This window comes from Macrobrachium nipponense, chromosome 16, assembly GCF_015104395.2.
Source record: "Macrobrachium nipponense isolate FS-2020 chromosome 16, ASM1510439v2, whole genome shotgun sequence".
NCBI classification, from domain to species: domain Eukaryota; kingdom Metazoa; phylum Arthropoda; class Malacostraca; order Decapoda; family Palaemonidae; genus Macrobrachium; species Macrobrachium nipponense.
In genome coordinates, this window is record NC_087209.1 from 92045530 (window position 1) to 92058371 (window position 12842).

Consider the following 12842-nt stretch of genomic DNA (forward strand, 5'->3'; position numbering starts at 1 on the left):
TGCAGAGGCCTGGGCACGTATAGGCACGGACGCCTCATCTTTGTCCATGATAAGGAAAGGATACATTATCCTTTCCCCCCCACGACAGTACTCCCCATAACGTCAACTCCGCGGGAACTGTCAGCCAAATACAGGGACCCTGTACTGAGGGATACTCTTCAACTGATGGTGGATCAGATGTGGGACAAGAAAGAGATAGAACTAGTACTGGATCAAAACTCCCCGTTGTTTTACAATCGCCTTTTTCTGGTTTGCAAAGCCTCGGGGGGCCTGGAGACCATACTGGACGTCAGCGCTCTGAACAAATTTGTTCAGAAGGAGAAGTTCTCCATGGAGACTTCGGCCTCAGTCCTTTCAGCTTTACGCCAAGGAGATTGGATGGTGTGTCTGGATCTCTAGGATGCCTATTTTACACATTACCGATTCACCCTTCGTCGAAGAAGTACCTCCGTTTCATGGCGGAGGGAAGGATCTTTCAGTTCAGGGCCTTGTGTTTCGGCCTTTCCACAGCTCCTCAGGTCTTCACAAGCCTGATGAAGAATGTGGCGAGGTTTCTTCACCTAAAAGGGTGAATATCTCTCTGTATCTGGACGACTGGCTCATCAGGGCCAGATCAGAGAGACAGTGTTTGGAGGACCTTATTCTGACCATGAACTTGAGCAAGTCGTTGGGATTACTCGTGAACCTCGAGAAGTCCGCAGCTGACCCCCAGACAGAACTTAGTCTATCTGGGGATTCAGATGGAATTCTCGGGGTTTTCGAGTATTTCCTTCGCAAGAGAGACTCGCGAGAGGCTTGGAGAAAGTCTCTCTCTTCTTAAGGAAAGAACGGATGTCGGCGAGGGAATGGTTAAGCCTTCTGGGAACCCTTTCCTTGCTCGAACAGTTCTTTCCTCTAGGAAGACTGCATATTCGTCCTCTTCAATTCTTTCTCAAGAGTCGTCTTAGAGTTGGAAGACAGGAAATCTATCAGACGCCTTTCCCATTCCAGTGGAGATGAAGCCGCACTTGGAATGGTGGTTGCCCCCATTGAAGGAGAACAAGGGAATCTCCCTGAAGGTTCAGAACCCAAACCTAGTGTTATACTCCGACGCGTCGGAGAAGGGTTGGGGAGCAACATTAGGCTCGAGAGAGGTGTCAGGCATCTGGGAAGCAGCGCAGGTGTCCTGGCACATAAACTGCAAGGAGCTCTTTGCCGTACATCTGGCTCTAAAGAGCCTAGAACCTTTGGTATCAAACCAAGTTTTTCAAGTAAATATGGACAATACCACAGCGTTGGCCTACATTCGGAAACAAGGAGGGACTCACTCCTTGTTCCTTTATGAACTGGCAAGAGACCTACTGCTTTGGACTTCCCAGAGGAATATCTCCCTGCTTACAAGATTTATTCAGGGAGTAAGAAACGTAAGGGTGGACAGGCTCAGCAGGAGGAACCAGGTCCTTCACACAGAGTGGACCCTCCACTCAGAAGTGTGTCAGAGTCTCTGGTCTCTTTGGGGGACTCCTCATGTGGTTCTCTCCGCCACATTCCTTTCCAAAAGACTGGAGGTACTTTGTTCGGTGGTAGAAGATCCCAGAGCTCTGATGGTCGACGCCTTCCTACTAGACTGGTCTCACGTAGTCGTCTACGTTTTTCCTCCGTTCAAGATTCTGGGCCTAGTTCTGAAGAAATTTGTGGCTTCAGAAGGAACACGGATGATCCTGATAGCCCCCTTTGGCCAGCACAAGACTGGTTCACAGAGGTGGTGGAGTGGACAGTAGATTTTTTTCCCAGATCCCTCCCCCCAAGAAGGACGGATCTTCTCGAACAACCACACTTCCAGAGGTATCATCAAAATCCTCCCCGCTCTCGCTCTGACTGCCTTTCGACTATCGAAAGACTTGTCAGAGCGAGAGGGTTTTCTCGCAAAGTTGCAAGCGCGATTGCGAGAGCCCGCAGAGCATTCCACTAGACGAGTATATCAGTCTAAGTGGGAAGAAAAAATTTTTAGAATGGTGGTGCAAGTCTAAGAAGTTGTCCTCCTCCACTACCTCTGTGACGGAAATCACTGATTTCTTATTATTCTTGAGGGAAGATTTGCATCTATCTTGTACCCACAATAAAAACGGGTACAGAAGTATGCTTTCTGCAGTCTTCAGGAATAGAGGACTAGATCTAGCAGAGAATAAGGATCTCCACGATCTCATAAGATCCTTTGAGACTACGAAGTCGTCGGGGCCAGCTCCTCCTAGCTGGGAACCTTGATGTAGTTTTAAAATTCCTTTCATCTGATAAGTTTGAACTCCTCGTAATGGCATCTTTTCGAGACCTGACTAGAAAATGTTTGTTCCTATTAGCTATAGCCACAGCAAAAAGAGTTAGTGAACTGCATGCTCTAGAGGATAAAGTAGGATTTAAGGGGGACTCGGCCATTTGCTCGTTTAAAGCTTTATTTCTGGCTAAAAACGAGAATCCCTCTAATCCCTGGCCTAGGACCTTCGAGGTTTAAAGGTTTTATCGAGTCTCGTCAGGAGAGAGCAGAAAGATCTCTTTGTCCTGTAAGAGCTCTGAAATTCTATCTTCAGAGAAAACACCAGATGGGGGGCTCGACACAAGGTCTTTGGTGCGCGGTAAAAGACCCCACAAGACTGATGTCCAAGAATGCTCTAGCGTTCTTTGTAAGAAGCGTCATTACAGATGCGCATAAGATCTGTCCTGACGACGCTTTTCGACTTCTAAGAGTGAAAGCTCATGAAGTAAGAGCAGTAGCGACATCTCTCTCGTTTCATAAAAATATGTCGCTAAAGAACATCTTGGAAGCGACATTTTGGAGATGCAACTCAGTATTTGCATCTCACTACTTGAGAGATGTCGTTCTGTGATCTATGAGAATTGTTTTTCTATAGGTCCTTTCGTGTCAGCGGATACGATACTGGGTATAGGAGCTAACACCAATCCTTAATTTATACTTACCGTCTATTAGATATGTTCTAGACTTTCTGCTGACAAAGTGCAGACGTCGCACTGGCGGCCAGTCACTATTGTTCAGTAAGGAACTTTTGTGATATCTTATTAGATGAGTATCATTTTTTTTTTTAAATTATGTGTGTGCGTAATGTGTTTTTGAGTTATGGTTGTTGTGAAGAGTTTGGGATAACTCGGAACAATTTTTTAATACTAACAACGGTGGTTAGGATCAGGTGGTCGGGATTGGTTGTGTGGTCCTTCATAAGGTGTATTGTCATATAAGTGGATCAGCACCCATTGACAAAGTCCTTTCAGGCTCTGCCGAGTAAGCGATAAGACCCAAGGCCGGCAGACCCACAAGACTCTTGGGCCATAGATCAATATCTCGCTAAAGTTTCTTGAGGTGAGCGCTGCACCCACGAAGTCTACCACCTATCAGGTAGGAAACCTAGGTTTATTTATACCTACAACATATGTTGTTTTACCTGTCTATTCCATAAGTAGCTGTCTCTTACACCCTCCACCAAAGGGTGCCAATCAGCTATGTATATATCTGACAGGTAAGTTGATTGTATGAAAATTATATTGTTATGATACAATAAAGTTTCATGCATACTTACCTGGCAGATATATACGATTAATGGCCCACCCAGCCTCCCCGCAGGAGACAGGTGGAAGAGAGAAAATATGATAGAAAACGGGAATGGTTCCTAGTCCTGCCGCCCAGGGCAGGCCGGTAGATCACCTGACCTACCTGTAGCGAGTGGCGCGAAATTTGAATTTCTGTCGGGGACGATGGAGTCTTAGCTATGTATATATCTGCCAGGTTAAGTATGTATGAAAACTTTATTGTATCATAACAATATCATTTTTACAGAAGAATTTTTCTATTCAGAAAAAAATTTATTGTAAATTTGTTACTGATGTGACTGCATTTTAACAACCAACAACTATAAGAGGTATCCCATTTTTCATGTTTAAGATTCTGTAATATTTTGTAATTCACTTATTGCTTCTCACAGAAACACCACTGATGAGTTATATCAGAATTTCAACTTTATCTTTAATAGACAGTGTAAGTGTTTGTGCCATTCATGAGAAGCATTTCCTTTATTAGAGCAATGACTGGAGCCAAAAGTGAGCAGTTGATAATGAATGAATTAAAACATGTTGTGTTTACAGTGATGCCAAGTGTTTTTTGAAACAATGACAACAACAGTGTTTGTGCAGCAAGTAGTGATGACCTGGGAAATGTAAAATTATGCTAGCTAAAAATGTGTGATAAAGTAGTTGGTTAATTATTACAAGTTTTTAATTCAGAGTATGTTAGTCATTAAATTCTTTAATTTATTTATTTCAGGAGACCACACTACCTGATGTCCCAGAGCAGACTCAAACAATGCCATTAACAGATGTGACGAGCTCTTTGTCATCCGTTCCCATTTTTTATCCAAGTAGCCCAATGTTGTCTGATTGGCCTGAGCAATATATGAAGGTGCGATACAGGTAAGTCTGAAGTATTTTCTAGACTCCAAGGAAATTATGTTTTGCAAAGATTTAGTGAAAAGAAATTTAATAGAAACCTGTATAATTAAACAAGACTGATAATTTATTAAATATCAGCCTAGGTTTATACAAAGTTGATGAAATTTTAACGAAGGGTATTTTAAAACAAGTAGGCTATGAAGCATTAGGACTGTTCGGTAGTTGTTAGCGTTGTTTGTCTTTTTAACATCATCTGTCTTGCCACAAAATCTTCTTGTGACTATATTTGTTTTCTTGGCACTTGTACCTGAACCCTGATGTGGTGTAGAAATACATGAAAGCGCTCGGTTCACATAATTTCTTTTCACCCTTCTCCTGGCTGTATGCATGTATGGACAAATATTTACAAGATGATGTTCCCTTTATTAATTTATTCATGTTCGTTCTAATATTAATTACAATTAAAGCTGACATATTATAAAAGGTAAGAACTAAAACCAGCCTAAATCCCTGAGTATTCTTTAGAGCAAATATATTCAAGATGTACTGTGATGGCGAGGTGTAATGCTTTCTCATGTGAAATCTCATAGGAGACTGTACTTCCTCATAGCACGAGCTGTGGTGTGAGCATTGCCATAAGTCATTTGTAGCATTCAAGTGATTTGAAAATTTTCCTGCAAAATTTTATCAAATAGTATGGCCAAAATAATTATTCTCACATGAGCATGTCTGTATTGAACCCTAATTTCTATTGTTATGCCTCTTAGGCTCATATCTGGATGCAAGGGGTTAAGGATTGCACCAGAATGTTCTGCCTGGCATTGTCTTTCATCTTATCTAAATGTTATTAATGACCCATCCCTCTTTTGACATGTATTTTCCTCTCTCTAATTTCACCCATAGATAATGATTTTGTTGGAAACCATAATAAAATTGCCACTGTGAATACTTGTATCATCAATTTGTTTGCCCAGTTATTTTCTCTTATATCATCTATATCTTTTAACTGTACTATCTCAGCTTAAGTATTTAGCATATTATTTTTCATGTTCTTCATATTCTCCATGAAAAATGTCTGCCTATATCTTTTACCCTACGTCTTAGTACTTCTTTTCCCTCAGACTGATATACATTGTTGAAGTTAGACCAGTCCACTTTCATTGTCTACTGCTGGTCAAATATGGTTTCTAGAACTTGTAGTATAACATGACATTTAATTACCAAAGCCTCTTGATATTCATATTCAAGAAGAGAAGGCTTACTATCAAATGTGAATAGACTGTCAACTTTTAAACTGGGTGCTCGCTGAGTGATCATTGCCAGCATCTTTTCAGCACCTAACATTCTTTGAGTTCTTTTTTTCTCTATCGGTATGTGATATGTTTGATTTTTGTGACTGTCATTTAGAGATATCCATGGTTTTATGGATGACCTTTTCTTGAAGGGTATCTCTAATTGTCTGAATTATGTTCAGAACAATAAATTATGAATTTCTCCATTTTAATTTGTTTCCCCCTCTCTGGGAACTTCAAGATGGCACCTTGGACTTTGTTTTATTGGATCAGATGGGTACTTGAACTTGTGGATGCTTGCAGATTTTTCCTCAGCTCAGGAGAAACCATTGTCCTACTACACATGACTCAACTGGTCCCTCTCTCATTCTTTCTTCCATTCCTTAAATTTTCATTTGTTCATGCCACTTACCTGACAGATATATATATAGCTGTATTTTCTGAAGTCCGACAGAATTTCAAAACTCGCGGCACATGCAGTGGGCGGCCAGGTGGTAGTACCCATTCCCGCCGCTGGGAGGCGGATATCAGGAACCATTCCCATTTTCTATTCATATTTTTTCTGTCGCCGGTCGGTAAACACTGTTTACAGACCTCTGCTCAGGATTTTTTGGATTTGACTCGCTTTTAAGTATATGATTGGTTTTTTGGTATTGAATTGGATTGTTGGATTGGCATGCGCGATAGTGAACGTTTTTTGACTTTGGATTGACTTTTCTGTAAACGTGATGTCTGGATCAAGTGCTGTGAGTTTCAGAGTGTGTGTGAGGACTGATTGTAAGGTGAGGCTACCGAAAGCATCGGTAGACCCCACACAGTATGTATGAGTTGTAGGGGGCATAATTGTTTTGGTGGATAATCGGTGCAATGAATGTGAGAGATTGACCGATGATGATTGGAGAGTATATGAGTCCTATCGCCTTAAATTGGAACGCGATAGGATCAGGAGGTCTTCCTCCAGGAGTGGTTCTACCAAAGGTAAGGCTAATATCTCTCCTGTATTAACACCTGTAGAGTTTGCATCTCCTAAACCTGTGTTGCCTTCGGGCTCTGATTCTGTGTCGGGAGAAGCTAATGCTCTCTCTCTTATTTTGGAGTCTCTACGCACTCTGGAGACCAAAGTGAAAGCCTTGGAAACTGGCTCTGTTCAAGTGTGTGATCGTGCCCCTAGTGTTGTGTCAGATCGGCCCCATAATGCCTCTAGGCCTAGACCTCTATCGGACTCCCAAGACTCAGGGAGAGGGTATGTCGAAAGCCGCAAGAGGGTTACGGGGGCTCCCCACCGATCTGGCGTCCCTTCGGCAGGCCTTGTTGCAAAGTCCCAGGCTGCCAAGGAGCGCGCACGAGCGCGCGTCCTGAAGGATTGCTTTTCGTCCTCCGAAGCGTCCTCCCCGCGCAAGGGGTGGAGCGCTCGGAGAGACTCTCGTCCTCTGAAAAGGACGTTTCGTGTTGAGGACGCTTCACGTCCTGTATCGCCGCTTTCGTCGGAGGATGCGTATGACGCTTTTCCGCCTCAGAAAAGGGGTAAGATCTCCTCCGATGAGGACGCTGGGTTGCGTGCACAGGCGCGTCTCCCTGAGAAGCAGGTAGCTGTACCTGTGAGAAGGAAGGAGGCGTCCCCTCGCCCCTCGTCTTCTCGCAGGATCAGTCCTGCTCCCTCTGTTCGTTCCTCTCCAACGAAGAACATTCTTTTGTCCCTTCAGGACCAGCTATCGACGCTTATGGCTCAGAGGACTCGCCCAGCAGCAGTCGAGCCTAAGCGGAGGAAGGACCTTAGACTGCCCGTCAAGAGGACGAAGCAGTCTCCTTCTCCCTCTCCTACTTCGTCTCGTTCGCCGATCGTGTCTCCTTCGGCGATTCGCCGATCTCGTTCGTCCTCTAGGAAGACGTTGCGTCAGGACGCTTTTGAAGACGCTCGGCAGGACGCTCAGCACGACGTTCGACAGGACGCTCGTCAGGACGCTCGGCAGGACGCTAGGCAGGACGCTTGGCAGGACGCTTGGCAGGACGTTCGGCAGGACGTTCGGCAGGACGTTCGCAGGACGTTCGCAAGGACGCTCGGCAGGACGTTCGTCAGGACGCTCGTCAGGACGCGCTGCAGGACGCTCGGCAGGACGCTCGCAGGACGTTCAGCAGGACGCTCTTCAAGCGCTTTTGGGGACTCCGACCAAGAAGAAGTCGTACCCAAGACGCTGTTTGCGCGCACAGGCACGTATTCCAGTTAACATGTCTTTCCCTTTCGTGTAAGAAACGTAAGGACGCTTCTCTGGCAAGTGAGGCTGCCTCAGGTGTCGCTAAGGACGCTTGTCGCCGTCAGGACGCTCTGCCTACTTCAAGTGGTAAGCGCCACAAAGAAGACAGCCTAAATAAGGCTTCATCCAGTAAGAATAGGGGGCCTTTGATTAAGACAAGACCCGACATTCGTACGCCCTCTCCGGACAGGCGGTCCCTTTTCCGATTAGAGAAGAAGGAGAGCTGAGTAGTTCGGCTGACTCGGTTGAAGAGGAACCTTCTGCTGCCCCTTCAATAACTCAGATTATAAAGTTCTCGTGCGGCTGTTGCGTTCGTCCTTCGAGGACAAGTTTCAGCCTGCAGCTCCCAACGTCTCTCCTCCTTCGCAGTTTTCATCCTCTAAGACTGGTAAGACTCCGGAGTTTGTTGAGATGAAAACTTCGCTCTCCACTAAACGGGCGTTCAAGAAACTCCAAGATTGGATGGTACGAAGGAGAGATCAAGGCAAGACGACTTTCGCATTGCCTCCAGCTAGACTCAGCGGAAAAGGGGGTATTTGGTATAAGACCAAAGAAGAAGTGGGGGTTCGAATCCCTTCTTCAGCTCAAGGGGAGATTTCTCCAGCTTGGTGGATTCTCAGAGGAGGGGTCTCTTTTATCCACTGCTAAAGTGACCTGGACTCTACGGAGACGGACCATCATTTGAAGGGTCTGCTCCGGACTCTTGAAGTTTTCAACTTCCTTGACTGGTGCTTGGGAGTTCTGGATCTGCAAGCGAGAAGCCCAGAATCTTTTCTCAGTCTGGGGGAGCTTGTCCAGCGTTGTTAGCATGCATGGACAAAGCCGTCAGGGAATGGTTCGGAGGAGATCGTCTCTCATTTTGGAACGGCCTTATTGAAGAAGAGAGCTTTGCTGTGCCCAAATTCACGGCTCGTTCAGTTTACTCCAGCTCAGAAAAGCATTTGATTTGCTTTTTTTCCCTCTTTCGAACCATCTCTTCCCACAGTCTTTAGTAAAGGACCTGACTAGCAGGTTTGCAAGAGAAGGCAACGCAGGACCTCTTAGCCTAGTCTTCAAGACGTTCGGCAGTACCTTCAACTTCTTCAGCTTTGTTCGACTGCCGAAGAAGGTTAAGACCTTTCGTGGGGCTTCTCGAGAGCAGCTCCTCGAGGGAGAGGTTTTTCACGAGGAAGAGCTTCCTTTAAATCAAAGCCTTCCAAGTGAGAAGCATGTCTTCAGGACACCAGTCGGAGCCAGACTGAAGGTTTTTGCGGGAGCGTGGAGAGAGAGAGACACGGACTCTTGGTCCCTCAAGATCGTGGAGCAGGGGTACAAGATCCCCTTTTTAGATCTTCCCTCCTCTTCTACGACTCCCAAGAGACCTTTCTCCATCCTATCAGGGAGAGAAGAACAAGTGTTATTCGATCTTTTCCCCTTCAAACAAATGATTGAGAAAAGATCGGTGGAAACAAGTTCGCGGACCTGGGGTCTCCCAGGTTTTACAACAGGATTTTCTAGTACCGAAGCAGTCGTCAAGTTGGCGTCCAGTTCTAGATGTAAGCAGGCTCAATCTTTTCGTGGAAAAAAAGACCAAATTCACGATGGAGACGCCTCATTCTGTTCGTGGGAGCCTTGAGACCGGCCGACTGGATGGTGTCCTTAGACTTGCAGGACGCGTACTTTCACATCCCGATCCACCCTCTTTCAGGAAAGTATCTAAGGTTTTGTCTTAGACAAAAAAAGTGTGGCAGTTCAGAGCTATGTGTTTCGGCCTACCACGGCTCCAATGGTGTTCACCGTAGTCATGAAGAATTGTGGCGAGGTGGCTACACTCTTCGGGGATAAGAGTTTCCCTGTACCCTCGACGACTGGGCTGATCAGAGCGTCGTCGAGAGAAAAGTGTCTGAAGGACTTGCAGTTCACTTTAGGCCCTAGCAAAGTCCCTGGGACTTCTTGTCAACTCGAAAAGTCGCATCTGACCCCGACACGTCCATCGTGTATCTGGGGATTCAGATGGATTCAGTGGCTTTTCGAGCGTTTCCGTCCCAGGAACATCAGCGGCTAGGATTAGAAAAAGATATCGACTTCTTAGGGGAAAGAGACTTTGCTCGGCGAGGGAATGGATGAGTCTGCTGGAACCATTTCCTCGCTAGAAAGGTTTGTTTCCTTGGGAAGACTGCACCTCAGGCCTCTCCAGTTTTTCCTTGCAGACGAGTGGAAGGCCAAGACGATCTCAATGCCATATTGAGAATTCATCTTTCCTATAAAGAACCATCTAAGATGGTGGTTCGACCCTCAGAAGCTAAACGGAGGGAGTGTCCCCTAAGTTCTTCTGAGCCCCGACCTATAGTGTTCTCCGACACTTCCATCACGGGCCTGGGGAGCCAACACTAGAGGGAAGGAAGTGTCAGGCTCCTGGGGAGGGAACAGGTTAGCTGCCATAAATGTCAAAGAGCTTGCAGCAATCTTTCTGTCTCTGCAGTTTCTTCGAAAGGAGTTTGAAGAACAAGATTGTTCAAGGTAAACTCAGACAATACCACAGCACTCGCTTATTTGAAAAATCAGGGAGGAACACATCCAGAACTTTGTTTTTTCCTGGCGAGGGAGATTCTGCTGTGGGGCGAAGAGAAGAAAGGTGACGATCCTGACGAGGTTCATTGCAGGAGTGCAAAAAACGTTCAGGGCCGATCTTCTCAGTCGTCGGGAAACAAATCCTACCGACGGAATGGGACCTTAAAACAAAGGACGTGTGTCGAGACCTTTGGCTGTTTGTGGGGACGTCCTCTGTCGACTTATTCGCGACCGTCAAGGACCAAGAGACTTCCTCTTTATTGCTCCCCGGTCCTGGATCCAGAGCGATCGCTGTGGACGCGTTGCTTTGGAATTGGACAGATCTAGATCTGTACGCCATTCCACCATTCAAGATTTTGGGGGGGGGGGGGGGGGGAAAAGTCATGAGGAAGTTTGCGGCCTCAGAAGGGACGAGGTTGACCCTGATCGCTCCGATGTGGACAGCGAGAGAATGGTTCACAGAGGTCATGTCTTTCCTTGTAGACTTTCCAAGGACATTGCCCTGGAGGAAAGATCTACTCAAAACAGCCTCACTTCGAAAGGTTTCACCAAAAACCTCTCCGCTCTGAGTCTGACTGCGTTCAGACTATCGAAAAGTTGGCACAGAGCGAGAGGTTTTTTCGAAGCAGCTGCGAGAGCAATCGCAAATGCAAGACGTGCTTCTACAAGAGCTGTTTACCAATCGAAGTGGGCTTCCTTCAGGGCATGGTGTAAAAAGGAGGGAGTTCCTCTTCCTCGACCTCTGTGAACCAGATAGCTGATTTTCTGCTCTTTCTCAGGAATGTGCAGAAATTAGCGGTCCCTACCATCAAGGGATATAAGAGCATGTTGTCAGCGGTTTTTAGGCACAGAGGCCTTGACCTTTCTGACAACAAAGACATTCATGATCTTTTAAAATCTTCGAGACTTCGAAGATTCCTCAAATGAGACCTTCTTCATGGAACCTTGACGTGGTCTTAAGTTCTTAATGTCAAGTCCTTTCGAACCTCTTCAGGCAGCGTCTCTTCGAAACTTGACAAGGAAGGCTCTTTTCCTAACGTCTCTTGCGACGGCTAAGAGAGTTAGTGAAATACAAGCTTTTAGTAATTTAGTGGGATTCAAAGGGAGACAATGCTGTCTGCTCTTTGAACCCAACTTTCTTGGCGAAGAATGAAAATCCTTCGAATCCTTGGCCGAAAACTTTCGAGATCAAGGGTATGTCAAGTCTGGTAGGCCAAGAACCAGAGAGAGCCCTGTGCCCGGTCAGGGCTCTCAAGTTCTATGTACATAGAACAAAAGAGGTAAGAGGTCCCTCAGGTAATCTCTGGTGCTCTGTGAAGAGAGCCAGAGTTACCTTTATCTAAGAATGCTGTTGCTTTCTTTCTGAGGGACGTCATTAAGGAGGCTCATTCATCTTTCCAGAAGACTGATTTGAGCTCTTACGAGTGAAAGCTCACGAAGTTCGAGCTGTCGCTACCTCTCTTGCCTTCCAAAAGAATATGTCAATCAAGGACATTCTTGATTGCACCTTTGGAGGAGTAACTCCGTCTTCGCCTCACATTACCTAAGGGATGTGAGAACGATTTATGACGACTGTAATTCACTGGGGGCCATACGTTTCTGCGGACACAGTCTTGGGGTCCGGAAGTAGCTCTTTCCCTATCCCTTAGTTAGGTTAGGTTAGTTTTATTGTTGTGTTTTTAGGTTGTGGTGAGTCTTATGTGAAGATCTCCATCCTTTAGTTAGTTTTTAAGGGTTTTTTTGAATAGTTGGTCAGGTGGTGGTCAGTTGCTTCGTTGCCCTCAGATGTATGGCTCGATGGTCTTGTCACGTTGAGGTCTCGTACCCGTTGACAGATCATCCAGAGCGCACCAGCACTACAGGTCTCCACCTGGCTGGCAACTCTGATTTAAGCAAAAGCAGCCTTAAGTGACAGTAATCACAGAGTCTACTTTGCTAACAGGTGAGGAACAAAGATGTATATCATCTACTTAATTTAAGTTTCCTAAAAAATCCTATTCTGTATCTTCCCACCATCCGAAGGTGGGATTCAGCTATATATATATCTGTCAGGTAAGTGGCATGAACAAAATGTTATTGTTATTATACAATTAAGTTTGTTCATACTTACCTGGCAGATATATATAATTAAAATTGCCCGCCCTCCTCCCCTCAGGAGACAGGGGCATTAATAAAATATGAATAGAAAATGGGAATGGTTCCTGATATCCGCCTCCCAGCGGCGGGAATGGGTACTACCACCTGGCCGCCCACTGCGTGTGCCGCGAGTTTTGAAATTCTGTCGGACTTCAGAAAATACAGCTATATATATATCTGC

General features: G+C 45.6%; 1 protein-coding gene across 1 annotated transcript in view; it reads left to right on the forward strand.

Moving 5' to 3' along the window:
- LOC135195402 (uncharacterized) overlaps positions 1-12842 on the forward strand; it is a 118822-nt gene that overhangs the window by 84677 nt on the left and 21303 nt on the right. Inside the window, 2 exon segments of the mRNA XM_064221658.1 lie at positions 4307-4452; positions 5553-5571. Coding sequence (XP_064077728.1) covers positions 4307-4452; positions 5553-5571 — 165 coding nt within the window.